General features: G+C 51.6%; 1 protein-coding gene across 2 annotated transcripts in view; it reads right to left on the bottom strand.

Moving 5' to 3' along the window:
* Positions 1–15,330: 15,330 nt before the first annotated feature.
* The window catches only part of ISM2 (isthmin 2), a 53,531-nt gene continuing 46,539 nt past the window's right edge, over positions 15,331–22,322 (bottom strand). For both annotated transcript variants that reach the window (XM_006115989.5, XM_006115990.5), the window contains exon 6: positions 15,331–21,669. In XM_006115989.5, coding sequence (XP_006116051.3) covers positions 21,152–21,669 — 518 coding nt within the window. In that variant the 3' untranslated portion in view covers positions 15,331–21,151. The remainder of the gene's footprint in view (positions 21,670–22,322) is intronic.

Below are 22,322 nucleotides of genomic sequence, written 5' to 3'. Positions count from 1 at the left end.
TCTGGCAGAAACCAGCCAATGCGAGCTGCTTGTTAGAGTAACAGGCAGCCAAGAAGAATCATGCCCCTTCTCCTCAGCTCAGTTATTCATGAAGCACATGGCCAGGCAAGCAAGCAGACTGGGAAACATTTTAACCTCTGCAGGCAGGCAGGCTAGTTTGGCAGCTGGCAAGTAAGTTTCTTGGCCACAGCCTGTTTCTGACATCCCAGCCCTTTCCTGCCTCAACTCTCTGCCCCCCTCCAACTCAACATACCCAAACCCTCTGTCCCCCTCTTACACCCATACCCCCTCCCAGATCTGGTACCCCAATCTCTTGCCTCAGATCACAATCCCCTCCAGCCCAGGGTCACAACCTCCTGCTTCATCCCAACTCTCTCCCAGATTCCAGTCTCCCTCCTGCACCCCAGGCTCTAACCCCAAGCTTCCTTCTGCACCCAACCTCCATCCCAAACTCCGCATCTCCTTTATTAATATCCTGGAAGAGTGCAGCCCTCAACCACTTTCCAAAATCTCAGAGTGGCCCCCCCACCATCAAAAATTATTGCCCACCCCTGCTGTAGAAGCTGGAGTTCTGAAAAATCGATCGTGTATCCTGCCCAACCACCTGACCAAAATGTCCATGAATTGTCCACAGTGGTCGGCCAGAGCCTGCAGCACCCCAGAAAAGTAGCTCTTCCAGTTAATATACTGGGCTGCTCGATGCTGAGGTGCATGGATCAGGATGTGGGTCCCACCAATCGCTCCCCTGCAGTTTGGGAATCCCAGGGTAGCAAATCTAGCCACGATTGGGTCCAGGTCTCCCAGGTGGATGACCCTGTGCAGCAGGATGGAATTGATGGCCCTCACAACCTGCAGAAGGAGACAAACACAAAAAACAGAGAATGAGAGAGGGAGTGCCTGAGCCCTTGGGGGGGTGCCCATCCCCTCTCTCCCTCAAATACCCCAGGAGCCACCCTCTATGAGCAGCCCTCCAGAGGTAGGGCTGTGTGAGGGCGGGCCAGCATAACCCCCCCAGGGACAGGGATTCCTCCCACCCGTAGAATCCCCTTTTCCCAAGGGTCCCCCTTCCAGTACTCCCCACCCCCCCGGGATTACAGTCTGAGGGTGCCTTACCTCCATGAGGAGGGCCCCAACAGTGGGCTTCCCCCCGGCGAACTGGTTGCCCACCAACTGGTAGCCGTCTGGAGTGGCGAGCTTCCAGATGGTGATTGTGACCCACTTCTTGAGGGGGATGGTGGGATGCGGGTGGGTGTTGCGTCTTCAGAGGGCAGGTGCAAGCCAGGCACATAACTCCAAAAAGATAGCCTTCCACATGCAGAAGTTTTGGATCTACTGCTGGTCGACCCACTGCTCCATGACCAGCTGGTCCCACCAGTCCAATCTGGTCTCCAGCCTCCAGAGGGATAAGAGGGATAAGGGATCTTTCAGAAAAGGCTTTATTTTCCGAAAGATCCGTGTCTAGACTGGCGCTTTTTTCCGGCAAAGCTCCGTGCCGAAAAAAAGCGGCAGCCATTTTTATGCTAATGAAGCGGGGGAGATTTAAATCCCCGCTTCATTAGCAATTGCGATACGTCTAATTTGCATCCCTTTTACGAAAAAGGGATGCAATCTAGACGTAGCCCACAAGGGGTATAGAGGTGAAAATGGCTAGAGTGTCTATGTAGCACTAGGGGAACGAGGGGCAGAAGTGAGTGAAATGGAGAAAGGGGCGACTATACTGCCAAATGGGAACTAAGGGCTGCAGAGACTCAAAGGAAGGAAAGGCATGCTCACTTCCTAAAGAGAATTAGAGGCAGGAGAGAATGGGGTGCTGGTAGGCAGTAGCTTCAATTCCTTAACAAAAAGGATAGGAAAGCAGAGGCCTTGGTCTTTTGGCTGGGCTGCACCTGAAGGAAAGAAGCCGAAGATCGAAGGATGGGGAGACAGCCCTGATTTGGAGGGGCAACTACTGTGATAGACCTGGCCGGGTCTGGGCACCGCTGAGGGCTTCCACTCAGGGCTAAATGCTCAAAAAGCAGGTCTACGTACAGCCCTCGACTGGAGACCTTTCCCAAACAGGTCACAAACCAGACACGCAGAGAGCTTCTGCTGCCAATCTGGCCAGCTGGAAGCCTCACGAGTAAAACCCCTCAGGGTATGTCTACACTACCACCCTAGTTCGAACTAGGGTGGTAGTGTAGACATACCCTCAGACATCCCAGCTCTCCCTATGACACAATCAGCCCCGGGCCTACACACAGGTGAGGGGTTATAGAACCCAATCTCACCTACCCTGAATGGGTTCTCCCGATCCCAAAGAACCAGCCACAGATCCTCGGTCAATTTACATTTTAGATCTTACCCACAAGATCATGCTGGGCCAATCCTTTAGAATCTAAAATTTAAAGGTTTATTAATAAAAGAAAGAAAAGGTTGAGAGTAGGGTTATTAAGGAGAATACATTACATGAACCAATCACCAAGTACTTGGTGCAGGCTCTTAGCAGAGATGTTACAAACTGCTAGCTTAAAAGTCTTTGGTGTACATCCTATATCAGGATGGGTCAGCAATCCTTCCCAGCTCTCTGTCCCTCGCAAGCCTGCACCTGGGATCAGTAGCAAGATTACAGACAAGATGGAGTCTGCCTAATTTATAGCCATTCCTGGTGTCTTCCAAGCCAGTGCGGGTCACCTGGCCAACTGACCTATCCCTGTGTCCCATGCCAGCAGCCATTAGATGCTGACTGGTTTGCAGGTTTCCAGACACATTCCTCTGGTGTGAATGGGCCACCTTGAGAGCCATTGTCCATGGGGCCGTGCTAATTAGCATAGTCATTGACTGAACAATCCTTCTTTAGAACAGGCAGCTCAGGCAGAGAACATTCACAGTACCAGAATAGAGTCCATATTCATAACTCCACATACAGATATCACACAAGTACACGAATAGCATAGATAGAATCTGTAGAACAGAAGCTTGCATTTGACACCTCACATGGCCCCCTTTGTATAGATTTTGGAGCAAACACCTCCCCCCTCCATGGGCGCAGTGGTGGTCTGACTGCTCCCCTTAAAATCCAATAACGTAACAGCTGGAAAAGAGGTTTTAGGGTGAGTTTGAAAAAGTTTGTACTGAGGTTTCAGTATAGAATTAGCCAAGCGTTTTTGTTTCTTTTGATTTGGAACCTACTTTGCTCCTTCCCCCTCGCAGCAGGGAGCCAGGAGCACAACTCGGGGCAGAGCTTGGCAGGACCAGTCCCAAGCTGGAGGCAGGATCTGGGGCAGAGCTAGAGGGACCCAGGCCCAAGTCAGAGATGGGAATACTCACAAAACAGCATAATGGGAATGGGAGCTTCCAAGTCCCAGCTCTCTCTGGAAACTTTTTCTCTCTCTGATTGCTCCAGTCATAAACGCCATCCTTACTAGCTGGGATCCCACAAACAAATAGCTCTGGGTCTTGCTGCAGCGCCTTTTATATGTCTCTGCTAGGCTTGGATTGGCTGCTTGTCAAAGCCATTTTCTCATTGGTACGATTACACTCTGCCTCTCTCTGATTGGCTGATTTGCACAAGCCTTTCTAGGGCATGCGGAGGACTTGTGCCCATTGATACAGGTTAGCCACCCCTTCCTCTCCAGGGAAGAGCCAATTCCCACGTCAAACCACAAGAATCTTTTGACTATAAATTTTGTTCTCAGACTCTGGTATAAATCTGAACTAGCTCATCTGATTCGGAGTATTTACATCACTGTAATTAAAAGCCGTTTATCCTTCACTGTCTATAATAATTTATTTAAGGGATTAAATCAAATGTGTCTCATTGGAATATGCTGCAGTTTTGCCTTCAAGTCCAAGACAATTTAAGGCAATTGCTGACATCCCAGCTTGCGTTCATCTCCATGGGAGATTTCTGCAAGGAATTCTCTTTTGCGTATACTCTAAATTCCAAAACATGCAACTTGTTATCGCTGTACAGGGAACGAGGGGCAGAAGTGTGTGAAATGGCAGGGTGGTGGTCTGGGGTTCTGGAAAACTGATATTCAGGATCAAGGCAGTGGCTATCGGTGGGGGAGTTTGTGGAGGTGATGTCCCCTGGGATGCCATGCCCTGGCACCAAGGCACAGCCCCTGCACTGCTAGTTTTCTGCTGTATGTAATCTCACCAGGCCGTCTGTGATGTGGGCTGTTGTCAAACCAATTCGCTGCCTTAGAGCCTGCTACCTGCTGGTTCCATCAGCCGCATCAGGGAGACCCTCTTAACAGACTTGCCTGGGTTCCCCCCCACTGCAGAATTGTATTGCTTGGCAAGCGTGTTTCCCTCAGTTTATTCTAGAAAATAAGAGAGAGGGGAGCAAAAGAAAAAAACTGCCGGTAGAAGAAAAGAGGCTGAAGACTAAAAGGAGACATTCCCCTTGCACAGCAGAACCTACAGGGACCTAGACTAGTAGATTTGTGGGCCTTCCTAGGCTCTGGGCTGGGGCCAAAAAGAAGGGTACAGTGTGTGGCAGTGTGTAGGAGGGGGCTGCTGGGAAACAGGCTTGGGACGTGAGGACTGGGCAAAAGGGATGATGTAAGAGTGGTTCAGGTTTGGTGAGCTTGGAAGGATGGTAGGGTGCAGGAGAGGTATGGGGTAGAAGGCAGGCCGGATGCAGTCACAGCTTGCCTGACTTTGGCCTGCCAAGCTTGGGGCTCTTTCCTCCTCGAAGCAGGGAGCTGCTGCTGGTACTCCAGTCCTGTGGGGAGCAGCTGTGGGGGGGCTGTAGGGCTGGAGCACCAGCACTGCTCGCTGATGCTGGGGTGGGGGGGACCCTGAGCCTCGGAATTGGATCCAGGCAAGTTAGGGGCCAAATCTGGCTCCTGGGCCTTAGCGCCACCTGCCCCCAGTCTAACTGATGGCCACATTTGGAGTCAGGAAGGAATTCTCCCACGGGTCAGGTTGGCAGAGACCGTGGGGGCTTTCACCTTTCTCTGCAGTGTGGGACGTGTCACTTGCAGGTTTAAACTACTGTGAACGGTGGATTCTCTGTAACTCAGCTAGAGGTCCATTACAGGAGTGGACAGGAAAGAGTCTGTGGCCTGCAATGTGCAGGAGGCCTGACTAGATGGTCACAATGGTCTCTTCTGATCTTACAGTCTAGGAGGCTATGGGTTACTGCCATGAGACCCTACCAACATTTGTGTGATGGAAATGGAGTACCTCTGTTCAAGACCACTGGTTTGAATCCATCCCGGGGCACAAATGCTTATGGCCGCTATGAAAAACAAGTTGGGTGGGAGGGGCAGTTTCTCACACACAATCCCACCCCCATTAAAACTGCTTCTCCCTGCAGCAAGGCCCCAGGCTGTCCCCCCCCTGGAGCCCATGTGGTCCCTCCAGCATGGGGCTGGGCCACATGGACAGGGCTGGGCATGCAGCTACCATTGTACCTGTTCCTGTGGCCACTGGCTAGTTTAAAACATGCTTGGATTATTGCTTCTGTCCCCACAAGCCTGAGGTGAGGCCCCGCAGCAGGAGAGGGGCAGCTACCAGAGCTGTACCCGCTCTGGGGAGAGGGCTCGGGCTGCTGAACCTGTCAACACCCGCTTCACCAGCAGCCTATTACTTAAAACAAACATTCCCAGCAGCTGTATCTTGCTTTGTAGCTTCACTCAGAGCCTTGAAATTCGATGCTGGTTCCCAGCCTCTGGCTGGCGTCCCTAGGCTGCTCCTGCTAGAGACGGCTGTGCATTTTTACCTGAAGGGGAACCGCGTGGCTGAGTGCCTCATGCTGACAGATTTCCTTTGGATGAGTCTCCAGCCCAGGGCTGCCCTGGCTCTGCTGCTGAGCTGTGCAGGGGCCACAGTGATGCCAGGATTCCTGCTGCTGGGTTACAGCACAGCGAGAAAAGAATAGCTGAGATGTTTTTAGGGGCCTGGAATGGAGCAGGGCACGGGCCCAACACGCTGGGCTTCCTGAATACAGCTCCACGGGGCTTTGTGGGGGTGGGAGAGGGAGACAGATTTCACTTCTCTCTGTAGCCATGGAGCTGGCAGGCCAGTGGGATGTGTCTTCCCCTAAGCACTGGGCTCAAAGCATGACCCACAGGCCTGTTGGGCAGGGTCACACCGCCTGACCTCTGATGTCACTCCTCACCGCTGTAGCTCAGCCCATGGTCCTGGGCTTGCTGGAAGGAGGCTAGATGGGTGGCAGCCAGATGGAAAGCAAAGGAGGGCAGTGAGGAGTTGCATAGTGCAATGGATGTGGCTATAGTGAGCACAAGGTCTGGGGTGGGGAACCTATCAGGCCACCGACCTACCAAAAATCAGTTGTGGGCCACACACAGTCCTGTGGGGGAAGAGAGGCTCAGGGCTCCCCCTAGGTTCTGGCCTGGTGCCAGACAGGAATGGTTCAGGAGGTGGGAGGGGGCTCTAGGCTGGATCGGGGGTTAGGGTGAGAGGGGGAGCGAGGGCTATGACTGGGGATAAGGGGCGTAGAAGGTAAGGGAGTTAGAGTGCAAGAGTGGGCTCAGGGCAGGGGGCTGGGGTGAGGGTGGGAGTGTGGAGTCTGGCAGGAGGTGGTGCAGGGGTGGCGTAGGAGGTTGGGATGTTGGATGGGTTATGGGGCACTTACCTCAGGTGAGCCTGGGTCAGTGGCACAGCAGGGCTAAGGCAGGCTCCCTGCATGCCCTGGCCCCATGCCAGTTCCAGAAGCAGCCAGTACCTCCCTGCAACCCCAAGGCAGGAGCAGATTGCTCCGTGTGCTAGGGATGTGAAATATCAGTTAATTGAATAGTTGAGTAACCTCATGAATTCTTAGCGGTTATTCGACTATTCTATAGTCTCCGAGGGTGGGGCCGGCAGCCAGTGCACTCTGGCCTCACTCCCAAGGAGCTTCCTGCCACTCCGCACAGCTGCCTCTGCCTCTGCCCGGGGTTGCAGGCAGGAGCTGGTCTGTGAGGGGAGCCAGTTTAAAAAACATCTCCCCTCGCGGACCAGCTGCCTGTCGTCCTGTGCTGCTGCCTCTGATAAAGAGGCTGTCGTGCAGGATGGCAGCAGCCCCTGTCTGGGGGGGCGGGTCTGAGCTCCTGGAATCAGCTCAAGCTGTAACTCAGCTGGGCTGCCTGCCTGTCCGGCTCCTAATACACTTTAAATGCAGAGCCACAGTGGGCGTAGGTCCCGGACCTGGTGTGAGCCAGGACTGATCTGGGCTGCTAAAAAATGAACTGGTGCGGGGGAGGGGAATGCGTGTAGTCTATAGCATTAACCAATAAGCTTTTGCTTGTCGGTTAATTGGATAATCAACTACACTATTGCATCCCTACCACATGTTGCTTTCGCCTGCAGGTGGTTCCTGGCCAATGGGCGCTGCAGGGGTAGCGCCTTCAGGGGAGGGCTGCTTGTAAAGCTTCCCTGATTGCCACAAGCCAGCGCTCATAGCTTCAATCCCAGCAGGGGGAGTGGGGAGAACCAAGGCTCAGGGCTTCCAGCTCACAGTGCAGAGATTTGCTGCACTGAATGAAATTAAGCAGGGGGGCACATCTGCCCCCCAGGCTAGAGCTCCCCCACCTCTGTACTAGGCAACCAAACCAAGTGTAATCCTTGTGCCAGGTGGCACTAGAAGCAACTACAGCCAGATTCAATATCTAGGGCAGGGGTGGGGAACCTAAGTCTTGCATGAATCCAGCCCCTTAGGCTCCAGGCTCCCCCTCAGCATTGGAGAGCCGATGCTGGCATTCCAGGCCTCCCTCCCCCGCACATCCTCCTGTGGGGCTGGAGTACACAAAATCTACTAGCCAGAGCCCGACTGATTTTTCTGTGGGTCAGCAGCCCCTGACCCAAAAAAGGTTCCCCACCTCTGATCTAGGGAGTTCCTTTTCAACAATGCAAGAGAACTGGCTTGAGCACCCATGCAATAATCTGGGAAAATGACACACTGCCCCTGGACACCTCTAAGAGGCAATGTTACCCACTTGCAAGCACAGAGTCTGAGTGTATAAAATAAACTTTTAATGAACGGAGGGCAGTCACTCAACATTAATTGAGCAGAACACCCATCCCAGAGTGTGCAGGGCAGAGTCTTCCACCTTACGTTCTTAAATTCTACAACCAAAAGTTCCTTTACAGAGCCTCTCTCTGCTCTCTCCCTAAACCCCACTCACAGGGTTCAGAGGTGAATCTGTGTGAGTTCACCTACCATTCAGGGAAAGAGGCACCTGGCTTGCTTCACCATCTAAGCACTTGCTCTGACCGTCTGCCCCACCAACCACTGTTCCTGGCCAGCTGGCCGCCTCTCCAGCTATGGTTCCTCTTCACTAACCACCCTGCCAGCCACTCATTCTGCTCCCACTACATACTCCCGACAGCAAGTTACTTTCTGCTATCATCTGCCTCTCTGCTGTGACCTCTGCAGATCAATCTCTTAGGGTTATGTCTAGACTACATGCCTCTGCCCGACAGAGGTATGTAAAATAGGCTACCCGACATAGTCAATGAAACAGGGATTTAAATATCCCTGGCTTCATTAAAATAAAAATAGCCACCGCGTTGTGCTGGCTCAGCTGATTGTTGGCACGGTGTGGCAGTCAAGATGCGGATCGGTCGACAGGGGAAGCCTTTGTCGACCGCTCCTGTAAACCTTGTTTCATGAGGCATAAAGGAGTGGTCAACAAAGGCTTCCCCTGTCGACCGATCCGCATCTTGACTGCCACGCTGTGCCGACAATCAGCTGAGCCGGCACAGCGCAGCGGCCATTTTTATTTTAATGAAACCAGGGATATTTAAATCCCCGCTTCACTATGTCGGGCAGTCTAATTTACATGCCTCTGTCAGCAGAGGCATGTAGTCTAGACATACTTTTAGTGAGTGTCAACTTTTAGAAGGCTGGGTAGAAACTCTGTCCTACAAAAAGTGATTTTAGCTCTCATTTAAGCACTTAAAATAACAGGCTCCTAATGGAGACTATTTAATTCTATATTTGAAGGGGGAAGGAACAGGTTAAAACAGTCCAAATGGCCCATAGCAAGAATCAAGACTTTCCTGCCTCTTTTACTTTCATGAGGTTCTGGCACTTGAGCCCCCAGCTTAACAATGTCCTTTCAGCTGAAGGTGACCCCTCAGTTGAAACAGTTCTGTTTCCCTTTATTCACGCAATAAAGACAATACCACTGATAACATTTCACTACATTTCCCTGCTTCAGTACAAACCCAACACTAGCCAAAGTTTATCACTTTGGGCAACACCTCTCTATCTGCTAGGTATCTTGGCAGAGTAGGCAGGTCCATATAAATATAGTTTGCCCCTGGAGTCTCTCCCCCTCCCTCGCTGTCAGGGGAGAGCTCATTCAGACCCTGCTTCCACAAGTCACTGGCTCCCTATACCCCAGCATAAGCAACACTGAGCCCAATAAGCTCACTGCTAGAAGTTCACAGATGATGTTACTCTTACATGTGTAACCCTTCTGCAGGCCGAGTAAATAGCAGCAAGGGCCAGCAAGGGCCGGTATCTAGGGGTCTCCTCCCAACAAGGTAATACGACACCGGCTCGAGCCCCCACCCAGTGACCTGGGAAATCTTATATACACCTCTGGGTGCCTCAAAGAGGCAAGTCTTCCCCTCTCGCAAGCACAGAGCCTCAGTATAGCAGCAAACCTTTGATAGCAGTAAATTGGGAAAACACCACAACTCGGATTTACAGACCAAACATGAGCAAAGGCCCTCCCCCCAGCCACAAATCTCCCAAAGTCCCAAAAGTCCAACACCCTAAGAGTCTCTTAAGTCCAGCACCCCAAAAGTCTCTGCCCCAGGTCAGTGCCGCCCCTGGGTTCAAAAGTTCACCCAGCAGGGTTTCACCATCCCAACCTGGAGGAGTGGGGATCACCTTACGTGGTCCACTGATGGCTCTGCCTCTCCATGGGGTGGGGTTCTGCCGCCGCGACAGGAGTCACTCTGCCACACTCCACCTGTCGTTGACAGCAGTCACTGTCGTCCAGTGAGCCTCCGCCAACGCACCCTGGCTGCCAGCTGGTTGCTCCTGCCACTGCTCCGCTGTCTGCTGCCACTCCTACCAGCCACAGGTCATCCCCATCAGCCGCTCTGCAGTCTGCCCACTCTGCCCACACCCGCAGGTCATTCCCCCCACCCGCTGCTCTACTGTCCACCTGCACCCACCAGTCCTAGCAACCCACACTGCTGTCTGCCTGCATTTGCTGGTTGTCCCTTGCAAAATGCTCTGCTAGTAGCCCAGCAACTTAGCACCAGGCTCCCCACAGCACACAATGATTTCAGCTTAGAAAATAGAAGCCTCAGCACTAGTGCTCCACTGGCCCACAGTGAAATAAACTCTGCAGCTCAAAACTAGACACCTAATGAAATCCAAATTAATTCTGATATCCCACAGGGGGGGGGGGGAGAGAAGGGGGTGCAATCAGTGTTGTTTAGGCCCTCAGACAGGGCCCCACCACCAGATACAAAAACCTGTCCCCAGCCTCTCAATTTGACTGGGTTTGGAACCCATGCCCCTTGTCTAGCGAGTGCTACTAGTTTATGGCGAATCCCTCTGTCATAAACAGTTCCACCATTCAATTGTCCTTGATTTGTATAATCAGGGTAACAACACTTTTATCCCCCCTGTCTCAATAACAGAGAGACTGGGGGTCCCACAGTGGCAAAGTGACCATTTGTGAGCACATACTAGACAGGGTGGGTGTGTCTATGCAAATTGGGCTCAGCCCCTGAAGTCTCTTTGCACCACTTGCCACAGTTCACCACCAGATGTCAGGGTAGAGTTTACCCTGACCCCACTTACACATATAAAGCTCAGCTGCTGGATTAGACCATCCCTGGAGAGCTCCCATGACCCATGTCACACACTGCCAAGTGAAAACTTGGTGGCTGAGAAGGAATTACCCCTGAATTCAGCCTGGAACTAGCAAATTTCCAGCTAATCTCTAATCCCACTAGACCCAAAGAACTTGCTAAGCATCTCTCACCTTTTGTCCCTTTCAGGTGCAGGGGCCATGCTTTCTGATTCAGTTCAAACAGATGCGCTTTGGCCACACTTTTCTGACCTATTGTCCTTTCCTGTCTGTTTCCAGAGCAGCTGGTTCTGTCTGGATCATTGGGCCTGTCTGCATTTTATTTGTTGTGTTTTCTTGTCTTTGGGGTGCGAACTATGGGAATAATTAGCAGAGTCCTGCCTGCCATGAATACACTCCGATGACAATACATTTCCCTTCACTGACCTCTTTGTTGCTCTAGCCCTCCTTGGCCCCAGGGCAGACATCCACACAAGGTTTACTTCTGAAAGCTTCACTAGCAGCCCCAGATCTACATCACTGCCTCCCTGGCCACTCCCTGCCCACTTCCAAGGGTGAAGGAAAGTCACACACACTAGCACATGCCAAGACCACTGTGCCCATCAAACTGTGGGCACGGCCCCCTCTGCAAGTCAAGCTCCTTACGCATGTGAATTAACAGGCAGATCCAGCCTCATGCATCCGCAATGAGTAGCACAGAATGAAATGGTAAAGAGGAGATTTCTGGAAAACACAAGGTAAATCAGGATGGGACTATCTACCAGGCCCTGCACCTTAAAGAGGAGCATGGTTTTGTGGTTAAGGCACTGGACTGGCCTGAGAGCTGGGACAGTTTTCTGATCTGCCACAGCCTTGCTATATGATTGTAGGGAAATCAGTGATTTAGTTTTCGGTGCCTCCATTCTCCAGTCATACAATGGGGATGTCTCCCACTCTATGTCTATTTAGACTGCACACTTCTTGGGGAGGGGCTCTCTCCTACTGCACCCAGGCCCTGAACTTGGTTGGGGCAGCTAGAAACGTACATAAACCACAAATAGTGGTAGCTCCTGGCTATTGCACTGCAGTGAAAATAATCTCTCTCCAAGGCTCTTTTTCTGCACAGCTGAGATCCAGCCCCCAGTTCTGGGATCCAGGTAGTTCATTTTGCAGGAAAACAGTGCGGTGCTCAAAACGACACAGAATCAGTTACTCACAGAGGCCACCTTATGCTTCCTAAGTCAGGGCACCAAGCAGATGTGGAGTGAAGCCACATGTTGGAAAACCAGCTAAATCTTAACAGATTGTGCAACCAACAAAAAGAAAGGGGGCAGATAGAGAAAACAGCTGGAAACAGGTCAGAATTGAGGCTTATTAACAATAAAAAGAGTTGGAACTGCTGGGAGGCTTGGCAAATTCCCTGGCTTTTCTGGGTTTCAGATGAGGAACGGGCATCCAGAAATCTCTTTTCAAAGGCAGTTTCCCAATGGGGGTGGGGTGTGTGTGGTGAGTAGGGGGGGAGCAGTGCCGTCCTTAGGATTTATGGTGCCCTACGTGAGATTATTAAACTGGTGCCCCTATGCCTGACTTGCTCTTCCACCCCTACTCCCTCTCCTTCCCAAAAACCCCAGCAGCCAATCCCTTCCCTCAGACTGTGCTGCAGGCAGTACATTCGGCTCTCTAGGACCCAGCCCTGCAGTTACATGCTCTACTGTTTCTTGTCATAGGCATGTGCAGCACATTTCATTAGGGTGTGCACCCAAAGAATTTTTTTAAATGTACTCTGACTCCCATTAGCTATATCCCTGACCCCCATTAGCCATGCCTCTGGAGGCAACATTCTCGGGGCAAGATGGACACATGACCAAAAGTAAAAGGTGTCATGTGACCACCACCCCCTCCAAGGACTTTTCCCACCATCCTCCTACCAATAGGGATTAGATTGGCCCCCCCAACACCCCCCCCCCATGCAACTATCCTGCAATTGCATTAGCCCAATGTGTGTGACATTAACTCGGGGGGCAGAGAGGCTGGGGGAAGTGTTCCATCTCAGGCTGTGTCTACACTGGTGCGATCTTGCTCAAAAGCGGCCACTTTTGCGCCAAATCTTGCTGCCTGTCTACACCAGCCGCGAATTCTTGTGCTAGAACACTGACATTCTAATGTATGAAATCAGTGCTTCTTGCACAAGAACTATGATGCTCCCGCTCAGGAATAAGCCCTTTTGCGCAACTGTTCTTGTGCAAGAGGCCAGTGTAGACAGGCAACATGAATTTATTGCGTAAGAAAGCCCTATGGTTAAAATGGCCATCAGAGCTTTCTTGCGCAAGAGAGCGTCTACACTGGCATGGATGCTCTTGCGCAAAAGCACATGCCCGTGTAGACGCTCGCTTCTGGAAGAGCTTTTGCACAAGAACTCTTCCCCAAAAGAGTTCTTGTGCAAAATCATGCCAGTGTAGACGTAGCCTAAGAGTTTCCTCCTATGAGCAAAATTAATTGTGTTGTACACCAGTACTGAGTTCACGTGGCTTGTTTGGATGTGCCACTGTGGCACCCAAGTTATTAATAAATATCTTATAAACCTCTACCTTTTCCCTCTGCTGCCATGTCTCCTCCCCTTGCTCCATCAGCTCCCCTGGTGCCTACTGCCCCCAACCCCCCCACCCTCCTGACTCCTGCCCTTCTCACTGCCTTCAGCCTTCCTGAAACCTGCCCCCCTCCACCAGCCCTTCTCTCCTCCCTGTGACCACTCCTCCAGTAGCCCCACTCTGATCATGTGAGCTACCCCTCCTCATCCCCGCTCCTAACACCTCCCTCTACACACCTGCCCTGTCTCTCTACTCTGGTGCTGGTCCCTCCCCTGCAGGTGTCTGCCCTGTCCTTCTGCTTCACCTCCAGAATCCCCTGGCACCTGCACCTTTCCTTACCCCTGGACCTTCCTGGTGCCTCCCCCTTCACTTGCTGCCCCTTTGCCCTCTTTTTCCCTGATGCCCACCCCCTCACCCCTCCTGCCCCTCTGTGCCCTCACATGACTTGCTGCATCCCCACCTTTCTCATGCCCATCCCTTCTTTTAAGCCTTCTCCCCAACACCACCCCTCCCCCTCCTCCTCTAGCTCTCAATGCCCTTCCCCTCTCCTCTCCCAGCATCACCCTGTCCCCCCTGCCACTGACACCTCCCCCTCCTTCTCTTTTCCCCATTGTCTCCACTTGTCCCCCCCCCACCGCGTTGTCTCTCCTACATCCCTGCCCCTTGGTGCCTTCCCCTTTGTTTTCCTGACCTGCCCCCCTCCCATCAGCACAAGCCCCTTCCTCTCCCACCCCTCCTCCTTGCCTCGCCTCACCCACCTTCTGCCTTCCCGTTTGCAGGACTGGAGTCTGCTGCGATCGGGCCCCGGAAGTCCCCGAAGCCTGGGCTCCAGACCGCATGCTGGTGCCGGTGCCGGTGCCGGTGCCGGAGCCGGAGCCGGAGCTGGAGCCGGGCTGCTCGGCGCTCGCAGCCCCGGCCCATCACAACACGGCCGGTCCCGCCCTAGCGAGGCTCTGCTCCCCGGTGCCCTGCTCGGCGTGTCTCCTGCCGAGGCGCGGCTTGGCTGTTTTTAAAAACAGCGCCACAACGCCAAGCCGTGCATGACCCCCGCCCTCCGGCTCGCTGAGCATGACCCCATCCCCGGCGCAGCCCCGGCTCCTCCTAATGCTGCTGCCCGGGTTGACAGCTCCCCTTCCCCACCCGGGGTCAGCTGGCCGGCCTCCTCGCTGGAGTCCCTCGGCCCGGTGGGATCTTCTGGCGGGGCCGTAAGTGTTGGCAGTGCCCCTACTGGCTCCAGCGCAGAGCGCATCCCTATGCTTCCCCTCTGTGCCGGGCCGGCAGAGTGGTGCCCCAGAGAGTGCGGTGCCCTACGCGACTGCGTACTCCGCATATGCCTAAGGACGGCCCGGGGGGGGGCGGGGGCGGGGGAGTTCTCTATGTTCAACAACTGCTCCAAGCAATCTCTTCATGCAAGGCTGGTAATGTTCTCAGACGCCACCAAGCTGGATGTAGTATAGCAGCATCCACAGCCAGAAACACATGACCTTGGAAGGTGGAGTTCAGAGCTCTCACTGCTACATCACTTCCAAGCGTTCCTATAAGCTTTCCCTGATGTCCCCTCTTAGGGGAGATAGTTCCTTCATAATGAGAAGCCTGGATGACCTCCATTTCTGACTATAGGCCATGGCCTCCAAGATTTTATGTACCACTCTGTTAAGGAGACTGGGAGAGCATCTTTCATCCAAAGAACTTTTCAGATGACATGCAACAGTCACATCATCTCCCGCCCCAGCACGTTCAGCTCACACTGATTCTGTCTGGACCATGTTCTACATCCAATGCTGGGAGAGATGAGAAGGGGAAATGAGAATTTCTGAGGGACACCCTCTAAAAACATGTGCCAAAATCCAGTTTTAAAACCAGAGCGAGTGTTCCCAGTTAAGCCAGGATCCAGCTCAGCACAAGTGAGGCTGCAGCCTCATGCTCAGGAGCCCAAAGAGATCAAATCCCCCTTGCACTCGTGGGCCCTCTACCATCAAAGACCAAGCCTGCTGTATGAGAACGATAAATTTTATTGGTAAGAGATGTCTGCACTATCGCTTCTTTTATGGCAAAGCCTCTGTGCTCAGTTCATTTACACAACACAGCTCCACTGCACAGCCTCACACACCAGCATCACTTCCTGTTTCTTAAGCGACTGCGATCACCACACACAATAAATACTGTACAAGGGAGAGACCAAACATTACCATGCTAGGGATGGACGAACTGGCTCAAATGAAAACCCGCCCTGATTCTCCTTCTTCCTGCTCCTTCCAACACAAGCCTTCGAGGTTTGAAAGTTTCAGTTGTATTTGGAAAGCAACAAAAGGTGTCCTGGTTTCCACACCCTCTCTTTTTTCCAATTTCTGCTGGGCATGGGAGTGCCAAAAATGCCACAGGAAAGGGACCTAGGAGCTTCCTTTGGGAGAGGGTGAGCACCTGGAATTTGCAACCTGCAAGGTTCACAGCAGCATCTAATCCATGTGGCTGTATCTGGGCTTGGAGCTATTTGAGGTTCGCCCATCCCTATCAAACGCAAACAATAGAGATAGAGGAAAGTTGGCAAAGTTGTCTGGCTCCTTACAATCCAGCTATGCACAGGGACCCAAACTGTGCAGCATTCAACACCATTTTTGTTTAAAATGTAACTAACCTACCCAGTAACATACAACTTAACACAACTGAACAATGTTGGGAACAATGCATACATTTTAAATAAAGTGCTTTATTGCAAGTCAGAATGCATGAGAATCCCTTATTATGCAATTTGGTAGGAGTAAAAGAAATATATACACACAATGTCATTAGGGAAGTGGGGATAAAGAACTCTAATAACTATGGCTCAGCAGAATCTGTTTATTGGGATATAAAAATAAACCTTTGCTCATATGTCTGCTCTTCCCAACACAGTTTAGCAAAGCTTCCTGGGTGGGTAAGGTGCATGTGCAAGGAGCAGCACTGCTTCTTGCCCCTCATGTTTCCGCTCATGCCTCTGTTTCTTGGACTCTCCAACCAGGGGGGCAGAATAGCCATGCTGCATCTGAAGATTTCAACAGCAATCCCTTGCTGTCAAAGTTCCCACCAATCCCCCTGATAGGTACTGCGTGTGTGACGGGAAATATAGCTTCATTTCCAGGATTATGCAGATTAACTAATTCAGCCTAACCATGGGTAAAAATGTTATTAGCATACAACAGACCTTACTACAGTACAAGGAGGTCACTCACTCAGTGGTGCCTCATCTCAGAAGGGATGTAAACAGACCCCACCATGGTGGTGGGTGGGTACCTTTTTGAAAGATAACAATGTTTAAAAGTGATAGAAGGTTTAAAAGGGCATCTTTTAAAGAAGTAGATAGTTTGTGCACTGATACTCATAAGATTCCCCATTATATCAGATCAAGAGTCCTCTGAAGTGGGCCAATGGTATTTGACATGCAAGAGGCAATAAGAAGAGCACCTGATGAATGACAAGGGACTCCTTCCATCAACAACTGACAACCTTCACCCACCCATTTATCTGCTTCACACACAGTCTCCAAGTCTTCTTCTATGCTGCCCCTTGCAAGTGTGGGAGACATGCTCTCCTGGAACTGATCCACCAACCACTGCCCTCCCCTCCTTACAATGCACTTCTGTCACAAAATCAGTCAGTAAGCAAGTTTCAGGACAGGGGAAATAGAGCTGGCTCTTAGTTTATCAGATTCTAGTGTTAATGTCTTTTTTTGCCTCTAGCCCTCGTCTCACGTTTCATACGTCACTTGTCAGCTTCAACTGGAAGTTCACTGGGGCAGATCTGCATATACGTCTGCAGTATGCTCAGTACACTGGGGCTCCCACTAATCGTGGTATGTGGGAAACAAGAAACTGTAATTAATATCTAGCAATAATAATCCAGTATGTAACAACTTGACAAATCCACTGGTTTGTGTTTCAGCAACCATGTCCCACATGGTGGGTGACACAATGGTCCAGAAACAAAAAGTTCAACAAATTACAAGAAGGGTCAGAGTGAGCAAGAGAGTGCTGTTTCTGTCAGTGTCCCAAGTATCAATGCACAGTGATCCACTATACAGATCTTCTGCCAAGGCCGTGTTTCATCCTGTCTGATCAATATTCTGCAGCAAGTTCTGACTAACAGCTGTGCTTGTTGGAATCTTAGGCTGTATCTAGACTACATCCCTTTTTCGATAAAGGGATGTAAATTAGGCATGTCGATATTGCAAATGAAGCCGGGATTTGAATTTCCCACGCTTAATTTGCATAATGGCAGCCGCCGCTTTTTTCCAAAATGGGACTTTCAAAAAAAACAAAAAACAAAAAAAAAACCACACCAGCAGTTTAGACAGTTTCGAAAGATCTTGTATTCCTCATTTTTTCAAAACGGGGCATTTGTGTCAAAAATGCCCCATCTAAACTGCAAATGAAGCACAGGAACTTCAAATCCCAGCTTCATTTGCAATATCGACATGCCTAATTTACATCCCTGTATTGAAAAAGGGATGTAGTCTAGATGTAGCCTTAGTGTAGTCATGGTCCCATTCTGTCATATTCCTTTGGTTTTCTCTTTATTTCCTCTGCCAGGTAAGTGTTGCTTTATTCAGGATGGTCTGAACTGCTGCCTGTTAGGCTGAGTTGCTGAGTGCCCAGAAATAAAGGCCCTGAGGGAAGCAGCAGAAGAGACATAATGTGAGGCTAGGCTCTTGGTCAAAACCATGGGAATTTTGGGGGTCATCCCCAAAAGGTGCTGGGAGGAAGCTACCATAGGCCAACGTGAGCATGGGGAGACCTGAAAAACCCAGGCAAGGCATCCAGCCATGTGAGTAGGCATTCTGGAGACACATAAGATAAGCACTAGGCTAGTACCCATGCAGTGGGGCTCAGCAAGCAGCAGCAGACTCTGTGAGCTAAAGAAACTGCTATTATTCTGTGCATTTCCTCCTACTTTGTATCCATTTTGCTTTAGTCAGATTCTAGTTGGCTCTGGCTTGCAGCCAGCTGAGTTTGGACAAGCCAGCTCTGCTTCCTTGCGTTTCCATCTTGGTGTCAGATTGCTGCCACTGGAAATTACACCACTCCGGATGTAGGGCAAATAATTACTCTGCACTCCTACTGGGTAGACTCTCTGTCACAGCTTCAGGGTCAGGAAAACAGTTGCTGCAATTCTCACCAGCAGGGGTATGACGGAGGAAACAAGTTACTGAGCATTAGCTCTTTCCCGCTGATGGGTCAGATTTGGGGATTAAACCACTTGACTCTGTTCCTTTGTCATATGACATAAATGTCTCACCTTGTACAATTTGTCTTGGTGTATTTTTTGATAGTTTTAAGAAGGTGAGTGATGCAGTTCATGTGACCTACCATCAATGTTCCCTCTAATGTTTTCCCATCCACATGTGGAATACATTTTGTTATGTGCACCGAGGCATGTGCAGATGTGCACTACCAGTAGAAACACATGCTGCCGGCTTTTCATCAACTGGGAAGCATGTGAATCTCTCCTTAGTGTTTGTCCAAGTGCGCAGCTTACAAGGAACACTGCCCAGCAGTGTGTGGTCCTCACTTCTACAGAGGATCCTGAGCAGGAATGGATTGAAACAGGCCTCGTGGACACAAGTGCCTTGGCAGAGCACTGAGCATGAAGCAGAGGGACAGGGTATAGATCGGCATTATCTGCTGGGTCTCTCACGAGGCTACCTCATTTCAGGGGGTTGGGAAGAAGATATTATTTGGGAAGGAAATGATTTCTGCCCCCCAGTGGTAAATGGTTTATTTCCATCACGCACTTGGACCCCACTCCCCTTGTAAGATGCTGGGTCTGGGACTCTCCCTAGGAATGACAGACTTGCCACATTGCTAGGTGGCCACAAGATGTCACTATTTCCACATCCTGACCCTGAAAACCACACACTTGTCAGTCTGCAGTGGGCAAGACACAAGAACCTTAAAGGGATGGGTCCTACTCCCCCCCCCCCCCCCCCAGCTCCCGCAAATAATCTCCAGGGACTGGCTACCGGATGGACAGCAAATAGGCCCCATGAGAGGCTTGTGGGCCCTGATTGGGGAGCTCTTAGTCAAGGGAATAGGAGGGTGAAGCATGCACCTTTGGCTGGTTCCTGTGTTGCTTCTTGTCCCAGCAGGATGGGAACCTTGGATTGGAGTCAGTGACCATATCTCAGGAGCTGGGAACGAAGACATGCTGAGGGCAAGAGTAGGGGTGACTTTCCCAGACACAGACACCTTCCACAGAGCAGCTGCTGTTCTTCCTGACACTCTCCAGGCCCTGTTGCTGCTCGAAGAGAGGGATAAAGCTAGGGAGATGACGGGAGGGCAGGAATGCGGGGGACTGGACTAGCCAATGACTGGAGATAGTGGGGAGAGAGGAAGAGAACCTGGCCTTGATGGTGCCCGTAGAGACAGAGTGGCTGCCAATCTGCTCTTTCCAGCCAGATGCCAAGCTGCAGGGAGTGACCTACTCCATCACATTTCACTCTGCCCCAGCAGAAGGGGACACAATGGAGACACACTGGCTACAGCCACAGCCTCTCAAAGGGCAAAACCACACAACGGTGCAAGCAAGAGTCTAACTCCCATTCCCACATGGTATTACAGTGTCAAAAACACTTGCCAGCCCCCGGGACAAAAGGCCTGGCCACAGCGGGTCACCCTGGCAGAGAGATTCCTTTGGCACACATCAGCACATCATTGTGAGGACACAAACAGCAGGGATGCCTCCCACACTCTGCAGAGCCAGGGAAAGGCATAGGGAGGAGAGTGGGTGTACTGCTGAGCCATCTTACGGAAGGGCACTCCTCCACATTGCAACGCACCAGCAGAGCTGGCGTGCTGGGAGAACCAGGTGGACATATCAGCTGCTGATGGGATGCCCATAAATCTCCCCCATCCTGTTCCCTTTGAAGTGAGGACAAGGTGTTTTATGCAACCATTGGATCATTTCCTGTTCCTGCCCTTCTGGGTAGAGATCAGATCACACCTGTTCTTATTTGTCCCCGGGCCCTGGCAGACATTGTGCTTTATTATTCTCAGTAACACTGTGAAGAGGGCATGTTTTCATATAGACTGCAGCACCACTGCCCATCCCAGGGAACACCGCGAGGCTCTTTCCCAGTCTCTTCCAACTCTGAAATGTAAGACCCATCACATACTCATCACTGGGACTTTCAAAAACCCCCACTCTCTTGGGAGGCTCCATGCTCAGGTTTTAGAGGAGACCCAGTACCTGTCCAGACAGGCATATATAAGTTGCCTGGCTGGATGTCTCGGAGACAGCTGCTACTGCTTAACAGCAAGTCTGAGTGTTTTCACTCCACCAGCCCAGCTGCAACATAAAACAAACAGAAGCCTAGAATGTTTTACCACCAGCCCCTCAACTCTTTGGCTCCCTTGTGAAACTGCAATTAACATGTCATAGAAAAGTAACAGGAGCTGTGCTCTTTCCCTTTATACGCCCCCACCCTGAGGGAGCCTTCCTTCCATTGCCTCTAGCTGTCCCCATCTCGCCATGGATCCTGTGCTACCCAGAGAGAACAGCACCCTTGGGGCCAATCAGGCAGCAAGGATCACCTGTGCCCCTTGGAAACTGGAAAGGAACTGAGATGCCACTTGGAAAAGACACATTTAAACCTAATCCCTGCATTTGGCACTGCCAGGGAGCCTGTGTGTAGGGCCAAGGGCTCTGCCTCTCCCCCCCACACTGCTGTGATCCCCAGGGAGGAAGTGACAAGCAGGGATACTCCAGAGCCTCTGTGGCCTGCAGGGGTGTTACATGGTGGACCAGCCACGTTCTGCTCTCCCATCATTAGGCCAAAATCTGCTAGTACTCTTTGGCCTCCTGCAGCTGGGAGAGGTACTCCTCCTCAGTGGGGTTATCAGCGCACTGCTGCCCGTTGTTGGGGGGCCGAACGGCATGGTACCGGCTCCAGTCCCCTTTGCACAGAATCCAAGGCAGCATGTCCACCTTGTAGTGCAGCTCCGGGGAGAACTCCGTGCTGATGAGATTAGGTGCACCAGCCCCCTTGCCCCGGGTGATGAGCTTCGTGTGCTCGTCGTAGCAGCAGTGCTGGGCAGCCAGCGTGGTGCTGTCCAAGGAGAGCATGGAGCGCAGGCAGAAGTGGGCCGTAGGCTTGTAGATGTCCAGTCGCTCCTTGGGCCCACTGGCATCTCGCCAGCGGAAGTTCTTGCCCTGGCGCTCATCCAGCAGGTTCACAGCACTGTACACAGCCTCCAGTGGGTAGGAGCAGGGGCAGCTGGGCAAATCCGTCAGCACCTTGCTCAAGTACTTGGTGAGGAAGTCACTCTTGCAATTCAGCCACTTCTCACAGCTGTCCACATCTAGAGGAGAGAAACCAGTGGGAGGGAGTATGAGCAGCTTCCCCACCAGTGGGCCCCTCCCTGAGATCCAGCCACGGGTCTGGGAATGGAGTTATACCAAAACAGCCAAGCTAGCAATCCCCAGGCCCCCCCAAACTGCACCTGCTGTGCTGAATGGAGGAGAATATACCAGGGGAGGAGATTGCCAAAGACAACTACCCCTGTGCTTGAGGGCAACAGTTAATCAAGAGATAAGGGTCAGGAAAGAATCTCTCTCCATAGGATACTGTAGCACAGGAAGGTGCTTAAAGAGGGCTCTGCACAATCTCTAAGCATCCAGCACCAGCCATTGCTAGACAGAGGCTACCTGAGCAGCTGAGCACATCAAGTGGGGACATGGCGGACTGAAATCATCAACAGGAACATGATGCAGTCATGGGTCAGGTCCATAGTGCAACAGCCAGGGCAAAAGAGACCTTACGGATGTCTGCAATCTGTGTTAAAGCTTCACGTGGCTTGACGTTCAACACGGCCCCAGGACATGGGTTAGGTTCTGTCTACACTGAACAACAGAACCAGACTGGAATCAGGCTGTGAGACCACTGTGCTGTATCTGGGCTTCCTAACATGACTGTAGCTGTAGCATGGACAAGGGCCATAGACTCTTTGTGATG

The sequence above is a fragment of the Pelodiscus sinensis genome, chromosome 5 (assembly GCF_052426305.1).
Source record: "Pelodiscus sinensis isolate ZL-2025 chromosome 5, ASM5242630v1, whole genome shotgun sequence".
NCBI lineage: Eukaryota > Metazoa > Chordata > Testudines > Trionychidae > Pelodiscus > Pelodiscus sinensis.
The sequence above is the reverse complement of the archived record's forward strand: the minus strand, read 5'-3'. Positions and strand labels throughout refer to the sequence as shown.